Raw genomic sequence first — 12,045 nt, 5'->3', positions numbered from 1 at the left:
ATAAAATTCCAATAAGATCGGATCAAATTTGCCTGTGTTATCAAAAAAATCGAATTTTTAAGCTTTATGACGTCATCAGAATCCAAAAAAATTAATTTTGCTTTATCACATCCAAATTTTATCCAATTTTGATAAACCAAGTATGTACTCCTACTAAATTTGGGTCATACTTTTCAAATTTGATATCAAAATTAACCTAGCATAAATCTAGGTTTTTTTTAGAATTAAAAAATACAACCTTTTTTAAGCTCTCTCATGTCAATTATATGAAGTTTAATTGAATTTATCCCGAATTAGAGACGGTCAATCGACTTCAAATTTGTATGGTAAATGTATTATTATATTCTTAATTAGTATACACTTTTTTTTAAGAATCCATAGTTTTTAAAAAATTTATTATCCCATGATGGAATTTTACAAGACTTTCTTAAAATATTCATTGCCTCTATTTAGTTATTTTACAAAAATAAATCTCTTTTAAATTTCTAGCGACTTCGCTTAGCTCATGCAGGAAGAATTATTAAGGACCTACACATATATAAAACATTTTGGGATTACTTTTCAACTTCCCACATTCGTTCTGATATTAATATAAGGAAGTCAAATAAATGCGCATAGTTGTCGGCAATGCGCTCACCAAACAATCATCATAATAATCACACACAAAATAATAATCTCTGTACAACATATGAGACATCATATATTATTTGTTTGTATGATGCGATCCAATACGGTTTACAATACCAACTATCTCTGTATAGTAAAAGCTATGTTCTAGCAAAGCTCGCAAGCATGAAGAGATGATACGTTGCGATGCTTTTATTATTTCATCAACAGCCTCTCAGTTGGTAACGTGTGCGGCAGATAGAAAACTTACTAACATCAAATTTAACAAACGTTAAAGACGTTATATATATATGTTTAACTGTGTGCTTTCAAATACGTGTTTTGTTGTAACGTGAGCTTTTTTAAATATATTATGACATGTTATTTCTACAACTACTTGATGTCTACTTCAACGTGTTTGAGTAGTGTTTTGTTGATATCTCAATGACCACTACTGTACATATGGAAAAACATCATGATACCCAAAGGTAAAGAGAAAAACACAATATCATAGAATATGACAACAACTTCAGAATAGAAAAATGCTTATTATACTTTTTGAGTTTTCTTTTTTTTTGTTGTTGTTGTTGTTGTTGTAAATATTTATGTGCTGAAGTATTAAATTTTTAGTTTATTGACTTTTAAATGAAAATGCAACACATATTTCTTTCTGTAATTATAGATAGTTTTTTTAGTTCAGTAAAAGATGTTACACAAATCGGCTAAAAAGAGAAAATGAAAGAAATCGCTTGCTTAGTGGTGCATATGTTTATATTTATTAATATAAACAATAAAATTTTAATTCAATGAAAAAATTTGTTAATAGGCAACTTGTATGAAGTAAATGTTACGTGTTTGTCAAATAATCGAAAACTATTATACAAGTATTAACGTATACGTAATTCAAGTTTATTATTTATTAATTTTGTAAGTAAGCTTTAATATAGATCGATTCATTGTATTAACAATTTATTGTTTATTAACAAATAGAAACATATGCACCACTAACTCATGCCTTACTAATGATATTTGACACCTAAGAATACATTGCATGAGGTTTTAGTAAAGTGCAAACGGTTTCCTTCATTTTACTTTTTTTTGTACTAAAACAGGTTGCCCGATGTATTAGAACCGTTTCTTTGCCGTTTTTGGATCCGAAGTTGCACCACAAGTTACAGCTTCACGAATAATATTATGTTATTTTGAAAACATTGTTTTATTCTCTAAAAATTTTTCCTCTAAATTTTATATTAACGGAAATATTTCCGTTCAAAATTGCAAAATACGCAAGTTTTAGAATATAGAATGTAATTTTCGTAAGAAATTCAGAGAACAAATTGATGTAAATTTTAATTTCTACCATTTGGTTCCTTTTTGAAATTTTAATTTGAGTAATATTAATCTAGAAATTTTCTAAATTACCATGAACAATATTTAACAAATCCTTCTCTAAATGATCCATCAAATTCAAAACTGCAAAGAAAATTTTCAATGGAAATTCTATGTAGTCCTTGTGTATGTGACATTGTAAATAATTGGTTTTTGATTTTTTAATTCAATAAAAGCTTTTGACTTATCGGAAAATACCTTAATTTTTAAAAACAAAATTTGACCAAAGTAGAACAAATAAAAAACTATCAAACTTATGTTTTTATGTTTAATAAATGCTTGTAATATTTTAAGCGCAATGATAAAAACTCATTCTAAAAATAAAAATAGTAATTAAAAATTCTTTATCTCGTTAATAGTTTATCTGATCCAAAACTGTCAAGAACCTTCCTCGTAAAATTTTACTCTCTATATAAGTTTTATCTTCTAATGAGATGCCGGCTCTGTGTATAAATTATGTCTATCGACATGGCTTCAATCAACATTTCTAGCATACTTCGGAATTTTTTATTTACGATTACTTTTAAAAAATAACTATATTATTTACACTTAAGTACCTTTTCGTATTCCACTATATCTACCTGGATGTGAACAGTGAAAACTGGGAAAATTAACAGCTTATTCGATAAATAAGCCAGGTAGCCAGGGTAGGTAGAATATGTGTACTTATAACATATCCAAATTTCAAATCGATAAAGTAAAGGGTATAATCGCAGTGCTTGAAATTCAAATTTAAGAGCAAGAGTATCAATTTTGATGATGAAATATTTTGACCACAATTCACAGAAAATAAAAAAACCTTATGACTCAATGCTTCATGGAGGGATTTACTAAGATCGATTAACAGAAGCAAATCTATCTACTTCGAGATATTTTCTATGAAAAAAAATGTATGCAATAAATTTTGAGAACGAATGAATCAATTAGATAACAACTGAACTCCTGACTTTTTAATACGAAATTTTACAATGCACAAAAAATATCTTATTCATTACCAAGGCTTGAAGAAGGGAGAGAATTTAGTATTACAACCCACAAAGTATTTATCTACCGGTACCTGGGAAACAAAAAAAAATTTTGATGTACGAGAAAAAAAGTTTGGAAACTTTTCAGTTAGATGCTATAACTTAAACTTTTTAAGTTTAACTCTTTGAAGATACTTTAAATATTATAACAACTTAGAAATGTATTCTTTCAGCTTTTTTATTTGAAAAATCATTCAATATAATTTTACGAAATTGGATAGAGAAAGTTAATATATGGTCAGACATCTAAAAAAATGAAAACAAAACTTATCTACGAATTTGCGACATATTAAAAAAATTTAATTCATTATCATTCAATAAATCAAATTTGAATAATTTTAATTATTTATTAAAATGATTATTATAAAAAAAACATGTTGAAAATATAAAATAAATAAATTCAATTAACATAAATTATAGTTGTTTATCCAATTATCTCGATTGTACTATAAATGAAAATAGGACAATAATTTTTTATTGAAACATTTATTTTGTTAACATTTTGGAACAAAACAATTTTAATTTATTCTATATTATTTTTGTTTATAATATAATAATTTCTATTAACATATTTGGGATTGACTTTTGAAAAACTTGGATTTATCTATACGTAGAACCTAGTACAAAAACCCATTTCGAATTATTCACCATTAGCATTACTAGTTTTTTACTGAAAAGTTCGAAATTTAAACATAAATAAAATAGTAGGCCTTATTAGCATTACTAGTTTTTTACCGAAAAGTTCGAAATTTAAACATAAATGAAACGGTAGGCTTTATATCTTCTTTCTTTAGGCTTTAAATCTTTATTAGATTTAATCTTGAAGTAGAATCCCTGAAAAAAGTGACTTACAGTGAAAATATACTAAACCAAAGTATAAAAGCGACACAATTTTAAAAACCACCGAATTTGGAACCGCAATAACTCATTTGAAAACTTGTACTTCCTAGTTTTGTAGTATTTTCTATAGTTTTGATAAAAATTTATAAATTTCAAATTTTCAAGTGAGCTATTGCGATTTCATATTCGACGATTTGTCACAAAGGTACAAAAAGCTGTTTGAAATTTACATAAAAATTTGATCCTTTAATACTTTGGTTAAGTATATTATAGCAAGCTTAAAGATCTTAATAAAAATTGTATTTTAAAATTTCTATTAAACTCTTTTTTAGAGAAAATATTGAGATTTATTCTAGAATAAATGGTCAAGAAAATAAAGTAAACGAAATTGTAACAATTCTAATTGTCACGTTTAAATTAACTAGCAAAGAAAAATTTTAGATAAATGGCCTTCATTTGGTGAAGATAACTAAAATTGCTTTAACACACGTACACACGAAGAAGGTGGAATATTTTTTAGCGTGGCGAAATGCGACAGAGGAAGATGGAGGTTCTAACGAAACGTAATATTCGCCGCTCATTGCTAAGTTTACTTTCATTTTTTTCAGCAATTTAGTTACTTTAAACGACGTGTTTTATAAGAAGTAATTTAATAAAAATAAATTATACTATTAGTAAATGCAATATCAAAAAAGTTAATTCACATCAAATTAATACAAACTTATCGTTCTAATAACAAACTCGAGGCAGTTTTAAATCTTTGCTTTATTTAACTATAAGTTCTTCTGTAATATTATTGTTATATCTACCGTATGCGTCGAAAAACACTGGATACTATGTTTAAATGTGATAAATAAAAATCGGATTAGGATATATATGCATGTAACAAATGTAATAAAAAAAAAACCACGAACGTGTAAAAAACTTTCCATTATAGCACTTTACACTAAAATATATCTATTGCGTTCATAACCAATAAGAATTAAGAACTAAGCTTAAATTAAACTAGTTATTTCTTTTTAAAAAAGTATTAATTCATAAGCATCTGAAAAGCATCTGATAATGGTAATTAAATTTTAAATTTAAACTGATTCGGTGGGTAATTTATTTATTAAAACAAATTAACTGGTAGGTCTAGAATCATGCATGGTATTTGAAGTCATTTCTGGAAAGAGAGTCTGTTGTTAAGATATAGTTTAACAACTATTTCCATTGGAACTTCTCTTTCAGAGGTCTTTGAAAATTATTGAACGATTAACACCTATACTTTTATTATAAGACCGGCATAGAGAGTGAATTTTCTTTTAACAGAATATGCAAATGAAATTTTTGAATTTTAACTTCGCTCAAGCTGAATAATAAGTCTCAATTAAAAGCTATTTCATGTGAAATATACAAATTCGCACGTATTAGGTCTATCTTACTTAAAACACTGCGATTTCTTTCAAAATAAATGCAAAAATTAATGCAAATATTGCCTTAATACAACACGATAAAACTTTTAAAAAATAGAGGACTTTAAAATTTATATAACAATAGTTTATATAATTATAAAATAAGTACAAAAACTAACGATGTAAATTAAATTATTTTCCTCTTTTTCCTTCTTTATATTTTGTTAAGTACATCTGTTTTTTATTAGTCTTAGGTCCAATTGTTAAATAGACGTCCTGTAATTGTATGTTATATTATGTTTATGTAAGGTGTAGTTTACCGGTAACTTTAATGTTTGCTCTGTGATATAATATTACCAACCTACCTACGCGTATATTTTATAACATCAATAAAACGGTAATTACAGGCTCTGTCGCCGGGAATAAAATTTATAATATACATCTTGCATCTTCTATTTTTTAATTCTAATAATTTCTGGAATCATGTTTTTCTTTTATTACCTACATCATAAAATTTATAAAAAATAATTTATTTTAAAACTTCTTGTGCGTGAAAATTAAGCTCAATAACAAATTTTCGTTTATATTTTATTACGATGGTGGACGCGCTGTGAAAATTAAACAAATATATTTAAAATTAATAAATAGTATAAGAATCATATATGATTTCCGTAGTATTGAAATGAATTTATTAAAGCTGAATATATATATATATAGCAATCAATATACATGCTTTATAACATTTTTCAGATTTAATAAATTCATTTAAATACCACGGAAATCATAAATGAATCTTATTTATTTATTGTTCATAAATAAGGGCTGACTGACCAGCCCTGTTCTAATACCTAACTGACTGACAATCATAGCTGTTATTTATATGGATATACTAGTATAACAATTTTCAAATCTAGTAAATTCATTTTAGTACCACGTAAAACTTAACCGTTTCGATAGCATATATCTGACCCGTGTTCTATCGTTTGCTTGACTGACCGCAGTATGTGTGTGTATATAACTACTATGACCAATTCTCAGCTTTAGTAAATTCAACGAATTTTTTTTTTTTGCCTGGGTCTTAATCCATTATTATTATCCTATGTTTTCACATTAACATTACAAACCATTCACATGACATTTTATCCAGTGGGTATTCAAGTGGTATTATAATGTGATTTACTGATATTTTTTTCACACCCCTATAATATGTAAAACTATTTATACAGATTTCAGATAAACAAAATTGTTGTTAAGTACGTCTTTCAGACTTAAATAATTTATTAGATTTTTCAAAGTTTTATCAGTATAACAGAACAACTATTGGCTTAAAGTTTTACGAGACAGTCCTAGGGTGATGCAAGAGATCCCACACCATATGTCGACGTAAAGAGGCGCTATAAATGACAATAATTTCTTGATTTTTAATTTCATAGGAATATAATAAGAATCGTTTGCAAGACATTGTTTATAACGACGAACTGATTGGTATTTTGAACATTATAAAAAACTATTTTGGTATACGTGTTCATAGAATCATCTAATTAGTCCATTTTCGGTTGTCCGTCCGTCCGTCCGTCTGTGACACTATAACTCAAAAACGAAAAGAGATATCAAACTGAAATTTTTACAGCGCACTCAGGACGTAAAAATTGAGGTCGAGTTTGTAAATGAGCAACATAGGTCAATTGGGTCTTGGGTCTGTAGGACTCATCTTGTAAACCGTTAGAGATAGAACAAAAGTTTAAATGTAAAAAATGTTCATTTTACTTTGTTAAACGAAATTAATTTAATGTTTAAAAAAAATAATAAGCATAAAATTATCTAAAAAGAAATATGCACTTGCAAAAATAAAATAAAATTACATTTGATATTGGTAAATTATATTTAAGTTTTCAAATATGTAATTAGTTGTTGTTTACTTTTTCGTAATGTAGTCAATTTTACAATTTTTCTTATGAACGGTATGCAACTACATCAACTGGCAAAATAATCATATTCTCACCTAGAACATAGCTGTTGAAATAAAGAAACAGTGGATATGACCTTTCGAATTCACCGAATTATTCACGTGACATTTACATTACTTTATTGTATTCATTGACGATTTATTATTAACCAACATTTCAGTAAACATGTCGTAAAATATTAAAGAGGTACTTTGGAAAGGTGGATCATCGATATGTATTTTGGAAGAAAACCCAAGCATACCTATTCCCAAAAATTTTTCCTGATTGAACCTTTTTCGAAATGAAGGTTTATATTTATACACAGAGTTTTCAAATGAGAGTCTGATGCTAAATGATCTCATTCTAAAACCCAGCATGAGTTTTATGCTTTTTTACTTAATCTACCGTTCATGTAATAAACTCTAGTAAACCCTTGAAAACATTTATAGTAACATTTATATAATAAATGTTATTTGCATTTTTGCATCTTCCTTTTGTAGTCCTATCCCTTCTTTAAAGGTATAGCCTTTGCAATGCCATATTTTCGGGAGTTATTACGCTACAAAATAAAAACTATTAATGCCTAAAAACTATTTTAGACTTCTTCAAATGTAAAAATATTATTTTGATTTTTTTAATTCGATTTTTGCAGTTTTCGGAATGCAAGGGACAACTTTCTATCAGAAAGCTAAAACCGTATAAACCCATTAAAATTATATCTTTCATAACATAGAAATGCAATTAAATTTTCGACTTAATTAAGTGGAATAATGAATTTTTTTTTTAAATATTTATTTATTTAATTTGTTTTCTTACAAATTGGTACCAAGAGTGGATATGATATGTGCAAACAAGAATTAAAACCTGGATTATTATTATGTTTACCTACTAATTAACAAAACTTCTGTTCAGTCATTACTTGCTGGCTAATTAAATAAAAATATGCCATTGAAAAATCATTATGATCCACACAATGCCCTATTTGAATTTTGGAGGAAGAGGCAGTTTAAAAATTATATCGAAGTTTGGTGCAATTTATTTGCAATGTTATTAGTTGCTACAACATTTTAAATCCGAAGAAAAATAAACTGAAAGTTTAACTAAAAATTTGATAGCTGTTTATTTAAAAAACAAAGCGTAATTATGAAAATAGCTTTAGAACATATTTGAATAAAATTTATTTAGTTTTTACGTAGGTTTTACGTAAAAATTAATTTTTTCATTGCTTCCACCAAATGAAGTTAAACTTAATACCATTTCGTAGAGTATTTTCGAATTTTATTATGAAATGTGAATTTATAGTTTCCAAAAACCTTCAACAATTGGACGTGAGTAAGGATTTTTCAAAAAATAACGCAAGATTTGAATGTTGGTCCATTTGCGTGATAAAGTGTTGGCAATGAGTCTCCTCACCTGTTGGTCTTTGGGCAAGGTTTTAACAATAATAAAGTTTAAGCAGCTATAGATCGCGACTTTCGTATAAAATATGGGTTTTAACATTATTGAATTTTTCATGGATTTTTTTTGAAGCCTAAGATTTTTGACAAAAAATCTGCGACCACTTACGCTTTGAGGAAGAAGTACCATTATTCAGCTACATTTATGCAAAATGTTCAAGGATGCACAAAAAACTTATATGCTATTTAACCTGACCTATCTTGGAATTTAACCTGACATAGGTACCTACTATAAATTTTTACCGGATATTATTCTATACATATCCCTACTAGGCAAGAAATGTTTTTTAAGGAATTCCAACATTGAGGTGCGCCTAGATCAAAACCAGATCCGTACTAGAGACTACTCTATAATTTCAGTTGACATTGACCAAAGAATATTAAGAAGAAAGAGATGTCAATGGTTTTATGCTAAGGTTTACTGAGGATTGAAACTGGTTTCTCTGTAAAAGAAAGTTAACTTACGAAAATACATTTTCAAATATTCCGTCAATCACGTTTGTCAAACATTCTTATCAAACTTAAACTTGTATAACAAATGCGTTTGTCAAACATGCAAATGAATCTCGCAAACTTGCAAAGAACTGTAAATTACACATTACAAGACAATCAAAAATTAAATGAATGTTGATATAAAACATTAGCATATTAAATGTTATAACGCCTAACAATAACATAACATGACGGGCAATGATTAACTAACATATATATGTGTTATATTAATGTACACTACAATAAATCCATACACAAATTATAATGATAATTTATTCATGAGTGTAATAATTAATAATTTATTATTTAGTCAACATAATAATGTTCCAGCTTCAAGTCTATGTAACTTACATAAAATTAAATTATGTAAGTATCTTACATAATATTAAATTTACATAAATTTAATATCATATTTAAAATAATGTTTTTAATTTAAAAAAATATTATCACTGCAATATTTCAGTAGTCCGAAAGCTGAAAGCTTTTATTTCTTGTAGAGCAAGAACAATTGATGAAAATAATACACAGGAGGTGAAATAAGCATGAAAGGTGCAGAGTAGAGTTGTATTGTTTTATGAACTATACTTTTTTTTTTGAAACATATATCGTTTTGTGAAATTCGTTCTAGTATACTTCATATCTTTACTTTGCATACGCAGTGCGGTATCCGTGGATAAAAACAGGTTAGATAAATAAAAATTTATACAAAATATCAGCAGTATTTTATTGTGTATAGGCAACTTTATTACAGATATGATATACAAATTACATACAGAACAAAATTATAACTTAAAAACAAAAAACCATATGTTTTTAGACCCGGAGTTTGATTTTCTAAATTTGCCAGCTCGATAAGCTTTAAAATTTCGTAATAAATTATGGATTTTGATAGTGGAATAAGGAAGATATCGCGGACCCATAAAAAAATCTAACTCTCATATGTTAAGTGGCATAATGTGTTAAGATAACAAAAAGTTATTAAAAATCTTATATATGAGGGACTTTGACATATAAAGCACACAAAAATTTAAAATAAATGCAAAAAGTTTAGTTTCAGGAATCTTTACATATTTAATTCGAATCTGAAACGTAACTACCCAACTTTTGTTCTGTTATACCGCTTTATTTGAAACGGCAAGAGTATAACTAAACTTGATCCAGTTGACAAATTAATGTTATTTTTAGTATTATTCATCTTGGTTAATATTGAACAAACATTTTAAAAATAAACAATACAATTTAAGTAAAATACCACATCGAATTCCTATAATATTGGTGGGAGCGCCGATAAATGAGTTATACATAGTAAGATTAATTGATTGTATAACTTAATTGCGCCTACACCATATTTTTCTATCCCACGTAAAAAAATATTATTTAACTATATTTTTCCTTACGAAAATTTAACTTTAGCGTCTCAACTACAATTTTTGTTAAAAAGATCTTAAAGAAAAACATATTTATTATACAACAAGAAATTGACAAAAAAAAGTTAATATTACATTAACGATATTAGCCCTGTAGGCAATCTTTTTAATATTAGAGAGAACGAAAATAACAACAACAAAAAAATTAGTTTTGTGTAAATGTTTGAAACCTTGCCAAAAACAATTGAAATAATATTTAACTTTCTTACTTAAAAAACAATTTTATACACTAGGCAACTTAAAATACATATTTGTAAGTATCTGTTTAGTTGACATATTGACCTCTATGCAAAGGCAAAGTAATAAAATATAAATTGGAATATAGTAAAAGAAAATTATATTTATGTAAACAAAATAGAGCTATTGCTTTTTAAATTTCTTCAAATGTTCATCGATCCTACCTAATAGATGTCAAAAATGACCATTAAAGTTTATGGCAAAATTTATGATGAATCTAATCGAATTTACGTCAAATTAAAAGCTATCAACGGTTGCATAAACAATTTTTTTATTGTTGCAAAAGTAAACAGTTTTAATTGAACACATTTCTTCAATTGAATCAAATATTTTTTTTTTGAAATCAATAATAATAATAATAATAATAATCAAACTAAATTAATAATTATTAGGATGGACTGCTAATGATTTATCACAATTCCCTACGGAATTGAGAATATTAACCTGCCAACTACTTCAAGGTATTGAGTAAGTGTCTATGCGGGTTTCGCCGTATCCAACATCGCCGCGCAGTTGAAACGACGGAAAATCATTCGACTCGACATATAATTTTTCTCAGTGTAATGTTCAACTGATGTATATACACGGAGGTTACTTTGTGGTTTTCACAACAGATTGTTTTTTACAAGGAAAATTTTTATTTTACTTTCTTTTTTTTTTTTTTTTTTAATAAATAGAAAAATTCTATATTATAGAAAAACTTGTTACGTAAGATAATATGTAATATGGAAGTGTTTATTATATGAAAAACAAATTGTGTAGGTATGTTGTCAAGATTTTTCATTATTTTATCCGTAGGATTCTTAAGTCTTTATTATTATTACTAGACTGATACCCACCCGCTTCTCTGGGTTTAAAAGTAAAGATTGATAAAGATTGCTCTCGCTTATCCACTTTCTATAACACTCGAAATAATGGTAAGGATTGTTTTACACAGGTAAAATATAGGTTTTCTATTTTTTTTTTAAATGTATAATAGTCGTAATTATTCATTGAGTATATCAGAAAAGATGGCCGTGAAATATTTTATATTGACTATTTTTACAGAAATCTGTAATTTATAATGTCAAATTAAATTTATTTTTTTTAAATATATCTTTATAAATTATATCTCATATGTTATTCTGAAGTATGAGCTATGTTGCTGTACAGTTTCATTAAAAACCATTCGCTGGTTTTAGCGTGAAAGCGTAACAAACAAACAAACAAACAAACATGCTTACTTTCGCATT

The 12,045-nt window shown here is 26.8% G+C and overlaps 1 protein-coding gene across 1 annotated transcript in view; it reads left to right on the top strand.

The window, feature by feature from the left end:
- Positions 1-1,061: 1,061 nt before the first annotated feature.
- The window catches only part of LOC123295998 (potassium channel subfamily K member 13-like), a 56,651-nt gene continuing 45,667 nt past the window's right edge, over positions 1,062-12,045 (top strand). Inside the window, exon 1 of the mRNA XM_044877459.1 lies at positions 1,062-1,094. Coding sequence (XP_044733394.1) covers positions 1,069-1,094 — 26 coding nt within the window. The 5' untranslated portion in view covers positions 1,062-1,068. The remainder of the gene's footprint in view (positions 1,095-12,045) is intronic.

This window comes from Chrysoperla carnea, chromosome 3 (genome assembly GCF_905475395.1).
Source record: "Chrysoperla carnea chromosome 3, inChrCarn1.1, whole genome shotgun sequence".
Taxonomy (NCBI): Eukaryota; Metazoa; Arthropoda; class Insecta; order Neuroptera; family Chrysopidae; genus Chrysoperla; species Chrysoperla carnea.
This window is presented reverse-complemented; position numbering and strand designations above follow the sequence as displayed.